The following is an 18,257-nucleotide window of genomic DNA, read 5'->3' as shown; positions in this document are numbered from 1 at the left end:
CCCCCCCCCCCCCCCCCACTTCTTTTACTGGAAATGGCACAAGTCAGCGATATCTCACCTATCCCAAATAAAAAAAATCCTAAAGTCCAAAAAACTTCACCTGCAGTGAGAGATGCAAAGTTCATAGAGTTATGTTTTAAACCCCTTCTGTTTCTGCTTAAGTCACGTAGATGTAGGCGGACGAAGCATGTGAATTTGTTATAAAGAAAGTATTATATAATTGTATCTTGTACGGCAGCCTTGTGGGATTTGATGCAAATCTAAATTCTCATTTAATCTTTGCTCTTTTGTTGCAATTGAACTGAAAAACCTGAAATCCTGTAATCTTTATACACTTATCCATCTACAGACACAGGTTACATTATAACAGGGCTTATAATACAAAAGTTAACATACATTTTTCTTACTTTAAAAGGCCATTGGGGTATTTGTTACAGTTTCACATAAATGCGAAAAGGTGTTGCTAAAAAGACAAAACTCAACAGAAAAGGAAAGTTTTAAGTAATAAGGCTTGAAATGTTGTGCCCTATATATCCAAAAATTCATCCTTTTACTCACAGTACTCAGCATCTGTGCAGACCTCTAAGGCCACAACTTCCCCACAACATCTCTAATTCACATCAGCACTGAGAGAGGAAAACATAGTATCTTCGTTAAAACTAACCAGGGCATTCTACCCATGTTCCCAGTAAAATTTCTCTCCCCATCTCCCACATAATTGGTGGACTCCTTTACTTTTCAAAAGACTCCTCTGGTACTGCTGTCCTCCTGCATAAGCAGGTTCCACAGGCTGTTCTGTGCCCTATTCTCAACACTTGTGTGACAAAAAGGAAAAAAAAAATCTGCTCCATCCTCAAAATGACACTTAGACCATTTCACTCCATTTCTCTCCCCTTGAGAGAGGCAGACCTAGAGAATTCTACGATAATCAGTAACTCAGTAGTTTCAGTGTTCCTTGCCATCATTCTCAGCAGACAAGGTTTTTCAAGCCTCTTTAATACCACCTGGCAGGATTAGTTTGGTTTCTTCTGAAACTGAGTTCTCAGAGGATGCTTTAGAGACTTTCATACTCAAAACCAAATGGAACCAACAGTCCTAATAAGGAAAACACTGTGGTCTTGGTGCAGTTAAGCTCATTTAGCATCCAAACCATTTAGCAACCAAAGCACAACAGATGCTTACACTTAAGATGCACAGCTATTTCCACTTCTCTCCTTTTGTAGTAAACATAATACGGATAAATCAATTAAAGAACAGGAACCTACTCCCTTCCCTAAAATACTTTACAAATTAATGTGAAGTAAGCCAGGTGGGCTGGGCAGTTCAGCTCATACTCTGCTCAAATTTCCACAGTGGAATGAAGATCTGCTCTGCTGCACAATGGGTGCACAGAGTGGAGGCTGTAAGGTGATGATATCACCTGCTAGGCTTCCACATTTTTCCCTTTAAAACAGGTTGAATGCAAAGGGCAGAAATTTTATGTAACTTACAGTATTGTTCAAGGCATTGTAAAAAGAATTCACTTTATATCACATTACTTTTCCAGTAACAAGGTTTGCAATTTCTTAACCATTTGCATTACAGATAGACAGTCCCTCTGCTTCAGGGCAAACTAGATCTAACACTGCTTTCCACCCAATCCGTGAAACAGAAGGTCCCTGGAATGACCACTTTTTGTAACATTGTCCCGACCTCCTACTCTTTCTAAAACAACTTGAATGTGAAGTGCAACTGCTGCTCTCAGACAAGGTATTCACTCTGGCCATAACATGAGACTTGCAGCCTCTTGCAGGGTCTCAGAATGATGACTTGTCAGTGAGAGACCAACTGGATGAGGTTCCTAAAGAAAAACTATTGTAGCAGGAGCTACATGACCTTGGCACATGACCTTGGTGACCCACCTCTTGCAACTTCTCTTTCCTTTAAGTTAAGAAATAATTAAGAGAACTTCATGCATACCCTGTTTCCTGACACACTAAGCAGGAAGCACCTACAAGGAAGAGTGATTTGACCCTCCATTTCAACAGAAGTTCTTTTATCTTTTTGAATAACTAGAAAATATTGTTATAACTTTCATAAGCATCCTTTTCAGTTTTCTTTGTTGTTATTCTACTCTGGACATTCTGAAAACTGCAGCAAACAAGAGAAGTCAAAATCATGTTCTCAGATATAAGTAGAATAACAATCATAATACTTGAGCCAGATAAAGATCTTATTCCATCACATTACCACTGCACAGAAGAGCTGCTTTTAATTTGACCTTGTAGGTTGTTCATTTTTTTTTTTCCACTTCGTGGTTACAAGTTAGATTATATTCTCAGATAGCCCATACTGAAAGCACATACCCCAAATCTCTCAGTTTAGGAGGTCTGGCCTATAAAATTTGTTATTTTTTTTTTCAGTTAATCTTCCCTCTAATAGGTTAAATTAAAATCCAGTTCTGAAAAGCCTCCAGTCCAGAGAGATCAGGGACTGAAACCCAAGATTAGGATATTAAGAATGCCTTTACCATGGATGTATTAACTTAATACACTGTAGAGTCCTAAGAGATGTTATTTTAATATAAGCTTATTTTCCAAGTAATTTAGAGGAATACAGATTCAAGTAATTCTTAAAGGCTTGCCTTAAATTACCCTAACAAAAGGTAGCTTTCAAAAGTTGACATAAAAGACGACATTAGTGTGATTGAGAGTACAGAGTACTAGCAACTGTAAATGAACTTAAATAGTTTAACAGTTCTAGTGTACACAGATATCTTAACATAACCTACAATGCTTACCGTGAATGTCAACAGCACATAAGCATCACAATGTGTTAGGTATTGATTTCTAACCCACAATTTCACTGGTCCCAGGTATTTTAAAATAATAGGACTAAGGCAGCAGCTAATAATACATAACCAGTTCTTTAAGAAAGATGCTCAATGCTATTATAGCTTAGAACCGTGGAAATATAACAAAATACAAGTCACATTTACAGCATAAGGCCCTTTGGTTTCTTAAGCAGCAAATGAAAGAACAATTTCTTCAGAGAAAGGCTTTGAAAAATAAAGCATGTAGGCCTTCCATACAAAAGGTAACTAGTTATTTCCTTCTCAAAATAGCCAGCTATAGTCTTCAAAATATTATGTAAGAAAGCTCCTGAAATTCCTTGGAAAGAAAATGTTAAAACCCAACCATAGCATCTGACGGAGCAGATTCTATCATGGGCAAGCTGAACATACACCTTCTGGGAAATAGAAGAAACTACCGTTGGGTTTTCTGGAGAGCTTTATTAAATCTGGAATAATACAATTAAAAGGATCTGAAATACCTATGTTTTTACCATATATTACAGAGCTTACAAATCTGTAAGCTTCATGTTCATCTATTCTTCATAAGGACTTGAGTTAAAACAAATTTAAAATGAAAGAATTTATTCAGTCTGCTTTTTCACACAACCATGTGCAACTTTTAGCGGACGATCCTTTCCCACCTTCTCAGTGGAGCCAAAAGCTTGAAGTAATTCAACATATTTCTGTGTAAGTAAACTGTGTGTTTAGTTATACAGAACTGCTTAGTTACACAGTTGGGACAGCCAACATCTGAATTTTACAGAGAAGATTCTTTTTAGGAGGTTCCAAAACTACTCATAGTCTTTTTTCTCACCAGTTAGAAGCAGTATCACATTAGCCAAAATACTGGAATATATAAAAAAATGTGATCAAGTTACCACATGTATTTTAAAATCCTGCTTAAGAGGTATGTTGCATTTCCTATGAGGCGGGTAACAAGGATCTGTCATGATAAAAGAGGTTGTAAACCAGCAGTGACCATTTAAGCAGTGTTCTTATTCTGTCCTAAACTTGCACAAAATTAAAAAAAAATTTCTCATGCCTCCTGAATCTTCATGTCATTTTCTCTTATAATCAATTTTAATTATAGGAGAAAAAAAAAATTTAAAAAAATTTTTCTCTTCTAAGCCTCTTACAGAGTTACAGGTTAGAGAGCTTTCCATGTAAAACGGCTAACAAAACCTCTTGAGGCAGCACAAGAATTTACTTCTTGCAAACTTTCATATATCAAAATGACAGTTTGTGCCAAATTCCAGCAACACAAATCATCAGTAAGATTCCAGCAGATATTGAAAGGTCTGGGCTGCAGGACTGCATCACTAACGTTATTACCCCTTACACATTGTTACTGAATTTAAGAAACAAAATTTTATAGGAGATTTCACAGGAGTTGATTGAGTACACTTCTGAATAACCTTCAAAATACTTAGCTGCTTCTTTTTCGACTGAATACATGCATCCTACCTTCAGTGCTCTGACGTTCGGTAAAGAGAAAGGAAATCTTTAGCATGTAAGATGACTTCGCACTATGCAATTCCACTGCAGTGCCAGGCAAATGCAAAACCAAGTCTTTTTTCCAGTGCAAAAGTCTTTGCTGGGTTGAAAGTTTCCCCAAGTCATGCTTTTATTAATCAAAAAAAGATGTTAATCAGCTTACCCATGATCCGAATTTCATCAATCTCTGAAAGAAGAAAACATTTTACCCAAAAAGATCTTTTAAGTCATTACTAGCTGAGCTGCTGTTTGTCACTGTGTTTGCTGGTTGTGCAAAGTTCTGAGGAGCAAAGAAAGGATTACCCTGTATACCAAAGCCAGGCTGTCCTATCATGTTCATCTGAGGTCCCAAGACTGAACTGCTTGCACTGGGGGACCCTTGTGGGGGTACAAACTGATTAACCCACTGGCTTGATTTCTGTTGAGCCAGCTGTTTCATACTAACTTTGGGTTTTTGAGGACCAAAAAGATTATCTAAAGCAGACATATCTGGGGGTCTGTTTTGTTGTGTCAATGGAGAGATTGCAGATGGAGCATTCATAGGACTGTAATTTGGCATATTAGCAGTTGGTACAATGTTCATCTTGGTAGTTCCTGTTGTACTTGGACCACTGAAGAAATTTTGAGTGGTGGGACCAGCTCCCATACTGAATCCAGTAGCCTGAAAAGCCATAGTAGTATTTAGTCCATTCGTGACATTCCTTTTTGTGTTGTCAATAGGTGATGAAAATCCCATTCCAACACCCATAGAAGGGACAGAAGAGAAGCTGTTTGAAGATGCAACTTTAGCTTTGTTGATGGAATGGCTAGTCAAAGATGACATATTATCTATCAAGGTATCTGTCAAGTCTTTTGTCTGCAAAACACATAAAATGCAGTTAAAGGCTCTTCCCGTACAAACACTCTAGCAACAGTCTCTATCACTGTTCCTGCAGAAGAGGCATTCATTTTTTGGAAATTAGAGTTTACTGCATGGAGCTGGGCATGAAATGTAATTATACACAAAAGCAATTAGGTTATTTTCATTCTTTGCTACTTAGAACTAATTGTTATGCAGCTTTAATTTGACAATACACAAAGTACTACTGAGACATTTGCTTACATGCCCCATTCTTATCTCCAAGCTCTTTAAATACTTAGTTAATAAACTCTTCTAATAGCAAAACCTTTTTTAATATGTACTTTTTCCTTATCTAGAACAATGGCCTTTCAATAACAACTATTCCTTTAGAAACTTCTGCAATTTAAAAAGTGGGAAATATTGCTAACAATGCAAATGGAAGACAGATTATATTTCACTTCAGTTTTTCTCAGCTATGCCATTGTACGACCAGTGAAAACAAAGGTGACTCACAGGAGAAAAAAAATGGTAAATGAATACAACACTTGAAAGGAAAAAGCATCACAGCTCCAATGGAAACACTGCAGTAGTTTGCTCTTTCTCACCTGCTTCACTGGAGGTGTTATTGCAGTTGTTTGTGGCTTAAGAGGTTGCTGGCTCTTCAGTTTCTGTGCTTGTTCTTGTTCTTTAGCTAATTTCTGCTTCTCTTCAAGTGTAAGTGAGGCCTGTAAAAGGGAAAATACTGACACTAAGTTGCATAGAATGGTTATTCTTCTATTGATATTTTTAGTTCATAAATAACACTGTCACATCAGTAATATGTGATAGAAAAATACATATTATTTATACAAGAGAAAGTGGATAAGCACAAAATCTATTCTAATATTTATTATACTGCTAAAGAGTACTTAAAGCAAATAAATAAAATATTAAAAGCAGCATAATTTTAGCTTTGTCTTTTTAATGTTGTGCATAAGGAGAAGTGTTCTTCACAGTTTTAATTTTTATATGTTTACCAGCCGGCACTTGATATAGAACTGCAACTGATCGTGGAGTTGGTGAGGGAATTTTATTTTAAGATTGCTTAAGAGGCTTTTCAAGATTTTAACTCTACTTTTGTTAAAGATGAAGGATAAAATCATACAATTGTTCCCCATTAATCTAAAATTAATGAGAGGGTTCAGATAGCTAGAAATTAAAATGATAAAATGTATAGATTCTGGGAAGCCATTTACAAAATTAATAGCATGAAAATGATTTTACAATAGTTTATGCTTATATTTAATATTCTAGATTATGTCATGCTTTTTCTTTGCTTCTTGTATTTGTCCCCACATTGACTGTTTATTTTCACTTAACTTTGAATTGTACAGTAAATGTTGGTCTCTGCTACTACACGAAATTCAACATTTTATCTTCAACTCTGTAATTTTATTGTAAAGTTGCCTGGTTTGATTTTCCTATCTAAATCCACTGCTGAAGTTTCATTGAAATCTATAATCAAGGAGAAAGAAAATGACCAAAAAATTATAATCCTAATTGCTGCCTACTTTGTACAAAGCTATTTTCAAGGAAAGGCTTTCACAGAAATTCAAGGGTATGATTTGAACATTTTTCCAGTGGACCTCCACATGTGACTATGCACGGTGCTGTGCTACACAAAACCAGTTCATTTTTCTTTCAAAGTTTTAAGTATGATAAATATTTACACCACTCTTTTTAAGCAACCGTATCAGCCTTGTATTAGACAGATGGATGTAACAGGATTACATAACAAAGTAAAACACACCTTTTTCTGCTTTGATGACATCTCATTCTCATTACTATCAGAGCCACTAGTTAGAAGGTCAGTTCCAGCAGTATTAAATACCTTGTCAATCTGTTTAAGTTCAAAGAAAAACTTAGTTATTTGAAATGTTGTAATTTAAGGTAACAGGCACACTGACTAATTTAAAATTTCTTCATGTAAATAACGCAATAAAATATTGTGACTTACCTGATTACTTGTACTACTGGATCTTGCCTCTTCAGACACGCTCATTTGGTTAGCTATATCCAAAGATCTATATAGTACAGAGTTTACATATTACAAAAAGATATAAAAAGATAACTTTATGGTCACATTCACCACACTAATTGAGCAATGCAGATTATTCTTCTGCATTTAAATAATTTTAAAAATTGCATTATGAGAGGACTGCCATTTTTATAGAACTACTGTAGGAGACTGGAAAATGTTAATATTCTAAATTGTAAAGGTTTCCTAATGATTATTTCACATGGTCTTAGCTCATCCTTTTGAACAGGGTGACACAGACTTTGGGTAGCCCAAGAAATCTCACCTCACATCAGATTCCATAAAATACCTCTAAATACCTTCAAATATCACTGTTCTCTAAAAGGTTGTAATGTTTATGCTTCTCCAGTACGGTTAATGTTCTCAACAGCTATAAAAAAGCAACTTAGCATATAGAAGCAAGACATAAACTGTAGTAGTGGAGCTCAATATGAACATTTAATGAATTAATTGAAAACTATTAACTCAAAATAATAAACTGTGACTGAAATGTATGAAAGTAAAGCATTTTACTCTATAAAACCATTGACATCACAATATAATTATAATTGATAGAACTAATAAGCTTTTGTTGACAACTGTGCTTACTGGAGGTAATTCTCAGCTATTGAAGAATTAACTAGGGGTTTTTATTGCCATGGCTAGAACACTAACATTGCTAAAACACTAACTGAAATTTATCTCTGCTCATTTGTTCCTTCTCTAATACACATGTAAATAAGCACTTACTTCTGTTGCTCTTGCATGACATGAAGTTGCTCAAGTTTTGTTTTATGCTCTGCCTCCAATTTATTAAGCATATCTTTTATAACACATATAAAAGAATTGAACTGTAAAAGAAATATATAAGAAGTTTGTGTTTTGCAGCAATGGAATTCAGACATGTGTAACTTCAAAGGTAATATCTCATAAAATACTCAGTATCACATACACCGTAGATTTTAAAATAATTGATAATCTACCTTCACTTTCTTCCATTAGATACCCAACTATACAAGTGTGTACACTACACATACTACAGTGTGTACTGAAACAGTGAAAAGTATGCACCACTAAAAAAGAAGTGGGGCAACACAGACAAACCTCAGATTAATATTACCTGGTTAATTTTCAAAAGAAATCCTACTATTGCACTTCTACATTATTTGCAACATTTAAGAACAAGAGCAAGGGAAGAAACTTTAAGATTGCACTTTAGTTTTTAATTTGATTTCTAATTATGTTAGTACCTAACTGCTTTTGAAAAGTGATAGTACTCATTTTGAAATTTTATATTAGAACAGTTAAATCTACTGAAAAGTAACAAGCTTTAAATACATAAATACACTAATACTGGCAGGTTTTTTGGTTTTGTTTGGTTGCTTTCACAACAGACACAGACATACAGTAATAGATGAATTTTGCTCTGACAACAGTTTAAATCTATTCTCCACCAATTTATCATGTAAAAGCACGCAACATAGTCATGTTCCTACCTGATTGAGATTAAGATTGTTCTCAATACTAAGAGGAATCAGATGGGGCAATACTTTTCCTGCAAGCTGTTCTTTGGTAATTCCCAGCTTCTTATGAGTAAATGTGCATTTGTAAATACCTGACACAGAACATCAAAATAGCAAAAAATTGTTTAGTGAACAATGTGAACAAAGCAGCACTCTCCATATGTATCAATCATCTGAACATACATTGTCTCTGTGTGCAAGCAGGGACCAACATGATCAACAGAACCATAAAAGCTAAGCACTCATCCACCATACAAACATATCATACCAAGAGGTTTTGCTGAAGTTCAGAACAAGAGGAGGACCAAAGTAATACTTTGCAGCTATGAAACCTGATATTAGGCAATGTATTGTCCTGGTCAGTTATCTGAGAATATGCATCTTTGAACATACCACAAGCAACTGAGTTACCACAAACTGACAAATTGCCACTGAGAAATTACGCTGTGTTAACTAAGGATGTGTTCTCTCTTGGCATACTGAAATGTCTAGGAGTAACTATCACACTGCCCTCTGATCACATTTTACAAAGACTCTTACCTAAATGTTTGGATCTGTGTTACACACAGGATCAGATATCATGCACAGTCTTTATCTGTACTAAATCACTGAAAAAAGAATACTGGCAGACATGAGAGATCCAGTGTTAGGCCTACTAGTTCTACAGCGGTTCTGACAGGAGGATTCCTCTGCTGAAATAGGTCATCTCTAGTGGTAAACACTGAATGTACTAGTGTAGAGCAGCAACAGTCTTCCTCGCTTTTTGTGGTTGGTATTAGAACAGAGCTGTCAGCTGGCCAAGAAATATAGCATACATGAGATGGAAGGTATTATGATTCCAGAAAAAAAGTAAAGCCTAAATATATAAAATTGATTTCGGATCATCACTTCCAAACCAGGGTTCACTTAACCATTGTATCCAAGTAGAATTCAGGAGTAATACAACTAAATTAAACCGTGCCTCATTCTCAGACAGCAAATACAAGTAAAAGCTGCAAAGATTAAGGGAAACAAATGGCTTTAAATTAGTACTGATAGATGCCCTCTTGCAAACTGAAGTCATGCTGCCATTACATATTACAATGTTTAATGAGCACTACTGCTGGTACAGCTCAGCTTTTCACAAATAGTCTTCTGTCTACTGCTTTGGTGTCAGTAGGAGAAATGGCCACTGTCTTCCTGACTTGGTCACACCTCTTTCTTGGCAGCAGCTCTGATAATCTGGTCTCTTTGAGCCCATGCAAATTGTTAAAATCACACATCCTGAGGTAGGCAAGCATGAGAGTGGCACTAGGAAACACAACTGCGAGTGAGGCCTCCTTTTCCAGAAGTAACAAGCCATTAGGATTTGTTTGCCAATTTGTGAAACCTCACCCAGACTATGCTCCGTTTCAGTGCAAAGGCAGCCATGTTTGCTTACATGTCCCACAAAATGAGTCTTAACAAAACCTGTAGTGAAGATCAGTAGATTTGTAGACAAGCATTTATAGCATCTGACATGCAAGAGTGAAAGAGAAGGCAACAGTAACACTTAAAAGCTCCAGCAGCAACTGAAAGAAGACAGATCATATACTCTCCCGGGGAAAACAGCAGTCCATGAAAGTGTCACAGCAACAAGTACTCAGAACTCAAGATTGCAACTCTATGTACTAGTGTTTGGAATGTGTACCAGCAGTACATAAGGTAACTGAGGGTACATAAGGTAACAGGACATACTTAAAAAACAGAAACAAAAAGTTTTTAATAGTCATTTTAGTGATACACTATGTAAACATTATCAATGATAATATAGAAAGCTTTCAGACTCACACTATCAAAGCACAAAAGATGACAAAGTTGAAAGTATTAATTACCTAAAATTCCCATTAGCACTGCAGGTTCCTTGGATGGAATTTGTTGTAGAAAAGGTAAAATATCATCAAGCACAAACCATTTATCCAAGTACTCCAAAATCTTGCCTAAGCACACCAGTGAGTTTACCCGGACCTGTGAAATATGATAAAAATTAAACAAATTCTTTAACACACTTTTGCTTAAGAAAAAATAAAACCCTTACAAAACTCAGAAGAAAACAGGTGCTACTGAAACTACAACCTTCATATCTCAAAATTCAACTCCTAAAAGAACACTTCTGAGTCATGAAAGGAAAATACATATAGTTATACACTGCTCGAAAACCCCTTGCTTTACTGCAGAACAAATACTGTTAACACATATTATTGTGGAATACGCTTCAACAATTTTTACAGTATTATTAATACAATAAGTTCTAACAACTTAAAAAGTAAATGGTGCTCTTGTATTTCTAAAAAGTAAACCAAAAAACTTTGAAAAGAAATGAGATCACATGCACAGGTTTTTCTTTAAAGCACAACAGCAGAAAAGCCAAAGTAATTAAAGGCAACAACATTTCTGAGGACTTGAGTGATAAAATTATTGGGATACTTACAGCAAGAGAAGAAGTTTGCAAACACGCATTTTTAATTCTTGGAATTAATGAATTTTTCATTGATGGGTAATCTATTAAATTGGCAAATGTGGGAATTATGTTTAGGCAAAGCTCCTATAAAAAAAAATTTCTGTGTAAGTTTAAAAAGAAACATGCATACTTATTAAAAATTAGTACTAATATCAATCAAATCACTAATAAAATAAAAATTAGTTTAAAATGTCTTCTTAAGCTTTTCTTTTAAGGAAACATCATGTTCAACAAAGCTGACCTTAATCTATCAGACTCACATAAAAATAGCTAGAATAAAGCGTCATAATATGTATATAGAACCTTGGAAAATGGATTTCAAAAAGAGTATTCATGAATTTCTAATAGAATATTTGGATAGCAAGAATATCTTACATTTTCACAGAACACCTTTATATTAAAAAAACAATTTTAATTGAAAAAAAAACTTCTACTACATAAAACTAACATTTTTCTACACAAGTCAAGCAAATCTGAATGAGCAGTATCTATAACACTGCAGCAGCACAATGATAGGCTGAAAAAGAGCATATCAAGATTAAATGTACATAAGCGACAAGAGAAAAAAAAAATCCAATTTCAGCCCAATCTCAAAAAATAAGAGACAGCAATATGAAGTATATGTTGCAAGTAGACACCTGAGTAACCGAACTACTGATGCAGAAAAAAACCTTACACCTGGTATTTAGAAACAAAAACCTTTCTCAATAATATGGCACAGGGTTTGAAAGGGTAAAAGACACATCTGACTGAATGCCTTTGAGTAACTGGAGGTTAATTCCAGTGAAAGAATGGTTAAAAAAAAAAAAAAAAAAAAAAAAAAAGAAGAACAGTAGAAAGGTAAAGCACAAAGAGAAAAATTAAAATATGGACACATAAAAATGTCACCAGAAGCTACATTAATTTACAGCAAATCAGGTCGTCCAAGGTAACTGTCAGCACACATTCTTACCATCAGGACCTCAGCATAAGCCACCTCTCACTGACTAGTAATGAACATGCATGCCTGCATAGTTCCTCCTGCACAGGCAATGTAGTATAAATGCACATCCTACTTCTTGCTATGGTGGCTAGTAAGAACGTAGGATAAAAAGCATTAGAAAAGCAGTCAAGTGTTTACCCCCTAGAAAACAAGGGAACTAAACTTTATTTTCCTAAAACAAATTTTTTTGATAAAACATTATTCTCTTCCAACATTCAAGAATATTACACAGCTTTATCTTTTTTTCGATGTAAACAAACACATAAGTATACAAAAAGTTGGCACATCAGCTTAAAGAAAAGAGAAGAAAAATTGTTCTAATTAAGGTCTGCAATTGCTATACCTGGATCTGAATTGAAGGTGCTTCCAAGGCTCTATAAACCATTGGTAGAACGCTGTTCTTGATTTCATCTGGTGGAGTTTTGGTTAGAAGCAAGTCCATTTTTTGCAGGAAGATCAACAAGATCTATTAAAAGAAGGACAATGCAGAAGACAAAAGTTTTAACTCCAGAAACATATAGTTAGAATTTGAAGTGTGTTGTATCATATAAAAACTTCAAAGGTTTTTGGTAACTCAGTAAACGTGATCACTTACCATGTTGCTTGCCTGAAGGCATGGAAGACAAAAAACACTTTGACATATTATTGCATTCTAGAAACAGTAAATACAAATCAACCAAAATCTGCATGTTCTACACTAATCCTTCAGAAATAAGAAATCGCAACAGCTAAGGAAGAATTTCTTGTTCATGTTTACAAAATAGTCTTTTCTTAAAATCCACCCACAGAAAATCTTTGTAAACATATCACAATCGAAAAAGCTAAAATTTAAAAACACTGTCTCAAATGCTGTCCTCAAAGCATTTGATGACAACTCCATGTATAAAAGCTGTATTCCATCTCTGTATCTAGGACCTGGAAGGAGGACAATGAAAAGACTACGACAGCTACTATATGGACACAAACTAACTTTATTCTAATTCACAGGGAAATCACAAAATGAAAAATCCCAAACAAAAACCTAAAAACCAACACTAGAATAATACACTTACGTAGTGGGATTCACCTCGCTTAGGCTTAGCCATCTAAAAGTGAACTGCTCTTCTAAGTTACTCACCCAGGCTCAGTCTCCAACAGAGAGCTACGTAACTCAAGGGACTCATGTCTCATCTCAGATAGGTAAGACAACTTGCTACAGGTGACACTGACTATCCATTGATATCTAGACTCCTTGTAGGAAACAGATTAGACTAGATGGATAAATTGTGGTGAATGGTATCACATTAATAATAAAAAGTCAAATATTTCCTAGGAGGAACATAGCAATCAGTGCTTGTATGTCAAATAAACAGAAGCATCAAAGTGTAGAAACACAAGAATACCAAGACCACATTGTAAGTGTCCCCCTTTCACTTGCTTTCCTTTACAGGGAAGAAAAATAAATTTTTTTAAGCTGCAGTTAATGTATGTTTTCTTATTGTATATTTATAATTACTTAAACTGTATACGTACATACACAAACTCATTCATTCACTCCATTAATTCTGATGCAATATCCCCAAATTTGGGAGAATTAGGGTAGGATGAACCAGATCAGTTTTGAACTTAGATTTTATAATTATTCTTGAATACAGAATTTTTATTTGTCCTGAACTTGGCTTTTTGAAACCTACATGCACTGTTCTTCTCTTGTCTAGCACCCCTGTAATACTGTGGCACAATAGTTTCTATGTTACTTACATGTAGAGTTTTGGAGAGGGATGGTTTGACTATTTTTGCAATTTTGAAAAGGGCATGAATGAAACCTGTTACTTAACAGCTAAAAAAGCTCCTTTTAAGTTAAACATCGTACTCTATAGTCACTTAGATATCACAGAAGCAGTTCAGCTGTTTTCCATTTGCTGTCAATGCTTTTTAACTAAGATAACATAAAGCTGAATCGTTTTGGACCTCTCTCTACCTCACTTTTAGCTAGAATGTTGTTGATGCTGCTCCAGTGAACCTCTTCTGTTTTTAGCTTTCTAGGGTCATACTTGATACTTTTTACCTATTTAAGTAGAAACTAAGATGTTGCAGTCACAGATGCACACACACCATCTAATAAGCAAGCAGCAGCAGCTGCACTCTAACCAATAATGCTATAGATGTGCTTCATCTGTTAATTAATATAGAGACCAGTACTTGTCAGAGTACACTCTGGTGCACTGAATTAGGATATGAATTTACAACACAGCATATGCCAACTTTCTATGGATTCCCCTAGATAAAAACTAAGGGTTTGTTTACACTGGGAAGCTACGTCAGAGTAAGCTAGGATGTTAATTTACAGCACCCAGTTACTCCATGCTAACTTCAAGAGTACAATACGAATGATTAATTGAACTAAATATTCCATTTTCAGATTATAAATTCCCTCATACAAAGGCATTGTAAACACTGGATAACAACTTCATACTGAATTACAGCAGTTTCCCTATGATGCATTCACCTTCTAACTTAAGTATCCTATGAAAGCCAAGCAATAGGCCTCTCATACAAATCTAAAACATCTTGAAAGAGCATTAGGAAGAAACACTGGCACCTTCCCTGTCCACCCCTCTCCATGAGATACAAACACACAGGAACTGGACATTTTTGCCTTGCACAAAGACAGACAGACCAGGAGTTCTGTCCTCTGGCTCTCTGAACCTTTTTTTTTTTTTTCTGAATTCCTGGTATATTAACTTTGAAAATCTGTCCTAGATTACTTAAACTTTGCCATATGAAAAAAAGACCACAGAAATGATACTGGAATGAGCCATCTAGTACTTAGCACACATTAAAAATGCCAATACAAGAATTTAATACGTATTATCCAGAAAGATACAAAAAAACTTCACAAAGTGCAATCCTTCATCATCTGACCCCAAGTCTGTATTTTGCTTCCCTTGTTTCTCAAGAAATAAACCAGCTTTTGTTTTGCTCCAGATACACTTTGAGACAAACCCTCTGTAATGAGGATTGTCTCACAAATCTGATATTAATGGTAGCAAAACACAATGTTACCTTTTAGGATGAAACAGCAGAAATAAGATGTTCACAGGTTTTTGGTGGGTGTGACATTTAATTTTTTCAAGCCAACAGCAAAGTTAACATAAAGCCAGTGTACCAAAAGTAAACAGCATTAAGTAGTTTGAATTTTCTGAGGTATTCTCAGTTACACAATTGTCTCTTTTCCCCGCTCCCCAGTATATTAAGAGATCTCTGATCTGGTTTTCTGACATAGACTTGATGATTTTAAATGCCTTTTCCAATCTAAACAGTTCTGATTCTACACTTGTTCATTCTTATGTTTATCTTGCCCTTTAAGTGCTCTGCAGAGAAATAAGAGCATCCAGCAGTAAAACAAGATGAATAGAAGGAATGCTTAGCTGCATTTTATCTATGGAATCATTGTGCACGTGGTGTTGACAAAAGGATGCAAATGTTTTCCTCCTTCACAGTAATGATAATGACTTACAACTTTTATTCAAGTAAGCAACACGAAAAAAGTGTATTTATTTGACTTACACATTACATTTGCCCAATAAAATGAAACATATTACACAAATTCATGCAAAGCACTCAAATAAACACTATTTTATTATCATCAATAAACACTACTTTTAAGGGAGTGTCAAAGTTACAACTTTTCCACTCCATGACCTCTGTGTCAGCAATCTGTACACAAAAAAAAAAACAAAAAAACCACCATAGTTCCCAGCTACTGGTAGAACATATCCAAATATTGTAATGTACAACCCTGCTCAGATTGGCTAGGTAAGTGATAAAATGTTTATACACATACTTTCTAAAACGAACCAAAAATAAGAATTGAGTGGTAAATAAAATGTCTCCTTTTTTGCTGATCTAATCTCATCTATAAATGCCAATGTAGAGGCTTTGTCAAGTTCCTGGAAACAATCTAGTTCATATGAATCAAGACTGACTACCTGGACAACTACAGAATAGGTCGGGCAATCTGTGTGAAGCTGGAGAAGGGAAACAGACAATTAGTCATATTTCAGGAGAAAAAAAACACCGAAGAGAAAAACTGTAATCTGAACAGTATTAACATACCTGTATTGGTTCTTGCTGCTTAAAAACAGGACCAAGATCAGGCAGAATAAGCCTGATATATTCTTCTTTGGTGCATTCCTCAGCAATTAGGAGAACATTAGGTAAGACAAAGGGTACCATATCAGGATTCACAAATTCAGAAGTCAAGCAAGGCAAAATTCGCTGAATTATAACACGCTAGAAGAAAAAAAACAAGCATGCATCACATTGTACTGCATTGCAGTAAGTTACCATTGTGCCAGCTCAACAGCTTTTGTATTAACCGGGTATTTACAAAAAAGGCACATAATTTTCAGTTTTGAACTCATTTCACAGAATATTCTAGCTAATTTATATCATGCTATTTTGCTTAATTTTCTCTGTTTGCACTCAAAACATAATGGAAAACTATAACAACTGTGAAGGTCAACAAAGAGCAATTAACAGAAAATAGGACTTTCAGCCACATACATGAATTATGAAAAACTTAATCTATATGCTTTCTTAAAAATGACCCTGAAAATACCCTAAGAAAAGCCCCTGTCACACACACACTCCCCTACCTAAATAACCCATTTTTCAGTAACCCATCACTCACTGAACAAACACATAACCCTACTATACCTCACTGTAAAATTCCAGGCACATTCCCTAAATAAGATTCTACTGATGAAATAGGTATTTACACTGTGGAGATCTACTGTAGAGTTAGACATTCTTAAATGCTTTTAAAGTCGATAAAGACAAGTACACAGTTGAAGGGCACAATCCATTCCCTCATAAAATAAGACTTTCAAGACAGAAAAAAGAAATGAATTCCCGAAAGATGATTAGGTCAGCTGGTGACTGTCTAAAGTTAGGCAAAATACATCCCATCTGTTTCTGAATTCAGGGCATCAGCGATTTCTCATCAAAGGAAATAAAAAAATCAAAAAGAAGTGAGTATTAAACATGAAGTCTGAATTGTGCACTGTGTAGTTCAAAAGAGAATAAAAATAAAGACATTTAATGCAATGGTTAGGAAGCTCAGTTATTCTATTATGATATAAACTACTACTGTTTTTCTATCAGATAAGCATTATGCCTTATATAAATTAAAGAACACTGCAAAAGGAAAAGGAGGCAGTCTAGACATAGTGTCTAACACTACACAGAAGAAATCTGTAATGACATTTGCCTTTGAGTGCCCTTTCTGGGCACCACTAGCACAAGAAAGCACTTAGTCTGTTGAGGTAAGGAAGCTTTGCATCATTCAACATTAAAGTACTGCCTCGCTATGAAAAAATTTGAAGCAATCTTACTGGGAGAGAGGTGGCAAGATGACTTCAAAGAGCTATGACAGCATCTGGAAACAAAGGGAAAGTCTCCTAAGTGGAGAGAAGACAACTCCCTTTCAAAGTGGGATGAACTACAAGAGGGCATCCAAATGATGGTTCCTTACGCATACTGATAGCATAACTTGCCATTTTACCTTTAAAGAATTACTGATAGCTGAGTATTTCCACACCAATTACTTTCTAATCTTCCCTATTTTCGTACTGCTCTGTTCTGGCAGTCTCACAGCAGTCTATTATGATACAATGCTACAAAAGGTCCAGCATTCTGAGATTCAGAATGTTAATAGATGGTCACACATTTTTAAACCTACAATCTCAAGACATCATGCAGACATACCTTAGGTAGTTTTGGCAGAACCTTTGGTAGCCCTTTGAAAAATTGTGATTTCTGGAGGTTATCCCTTTGAAATAACGAATCAAAATACTGAAGCGTCATTGCTCCTACATCATCAAAGAATGGTATCTAAAAACAAGATTAAAAGCTTGTGATCTGGAGGGAGATAACATTGATACTGTTACAAAGATTCCAAAATCTAATTATCTATTTACGTTTTCAATGCATTACAGTAAACCTTTACAATGATGTACCTGCGACTAACAATTAGAAAAGCATGTTTTTACATATTAAATAATAA

At 35.2% G+C, this 18,257-nt stretch overlaps 1 protein-coding gene across 1 annotated transcript; it reads right to left on the bottom strand.

Annotated features, from left to right (window-relative positions):
- Window positions 1-4,187: 4,187 nt before the first annotated feature.
- Window positions 4,188-18,085, bottom strand: SCYL2 (SCY1-like 2 (S. cerevisiae); the record flags this gene model as incomplete). The annotated part of the gene is made up of 11 exons (XM_010140540.1): window positions 4,188-5,183; window positions 5,774-5,893; window positions 6,958-7,047; window positions 7,165-7,231; window positions 7,975-8,075; window positions 8,721-8,839; window positions 10,601-10,733; window positions 11,197-11,310; window positions 12,552-12,674; window positions 16,307-16,483; window positions 17,960-18,085. Coding segments are annotated over 11 exons (1,821 nt in total), but the record flags the coding sequence as incomplete, so codon positions are not given.
- Between the last annotated feature and the right edge of the window lie 172 nt (window positions 18,086-18,257).

The sequence above is a fragment of the Buceros rhinoceros genome, unplaced genomic scaffold (assembly GCF_000710305.1).
Source record: "Buceros rhinoceros silvestris isolate BGI_N320 unplaced genomic scaffold, ASM71030v1 scaffold4817, whole genome shotgun sequence".
In the NCBI taxonomy this organism is placed as follows: domain Eukaryota; kingdom Metazoa; phylum Chordata; class Aves; order Bucerotiformes; family Bucerotidae; genus Buceros; species Buceros rhinoceros.
Note: the sequence above shows the minus strand (reverse complement) of the source record. Positions and strands in the feature narration are given on the sequence as shown.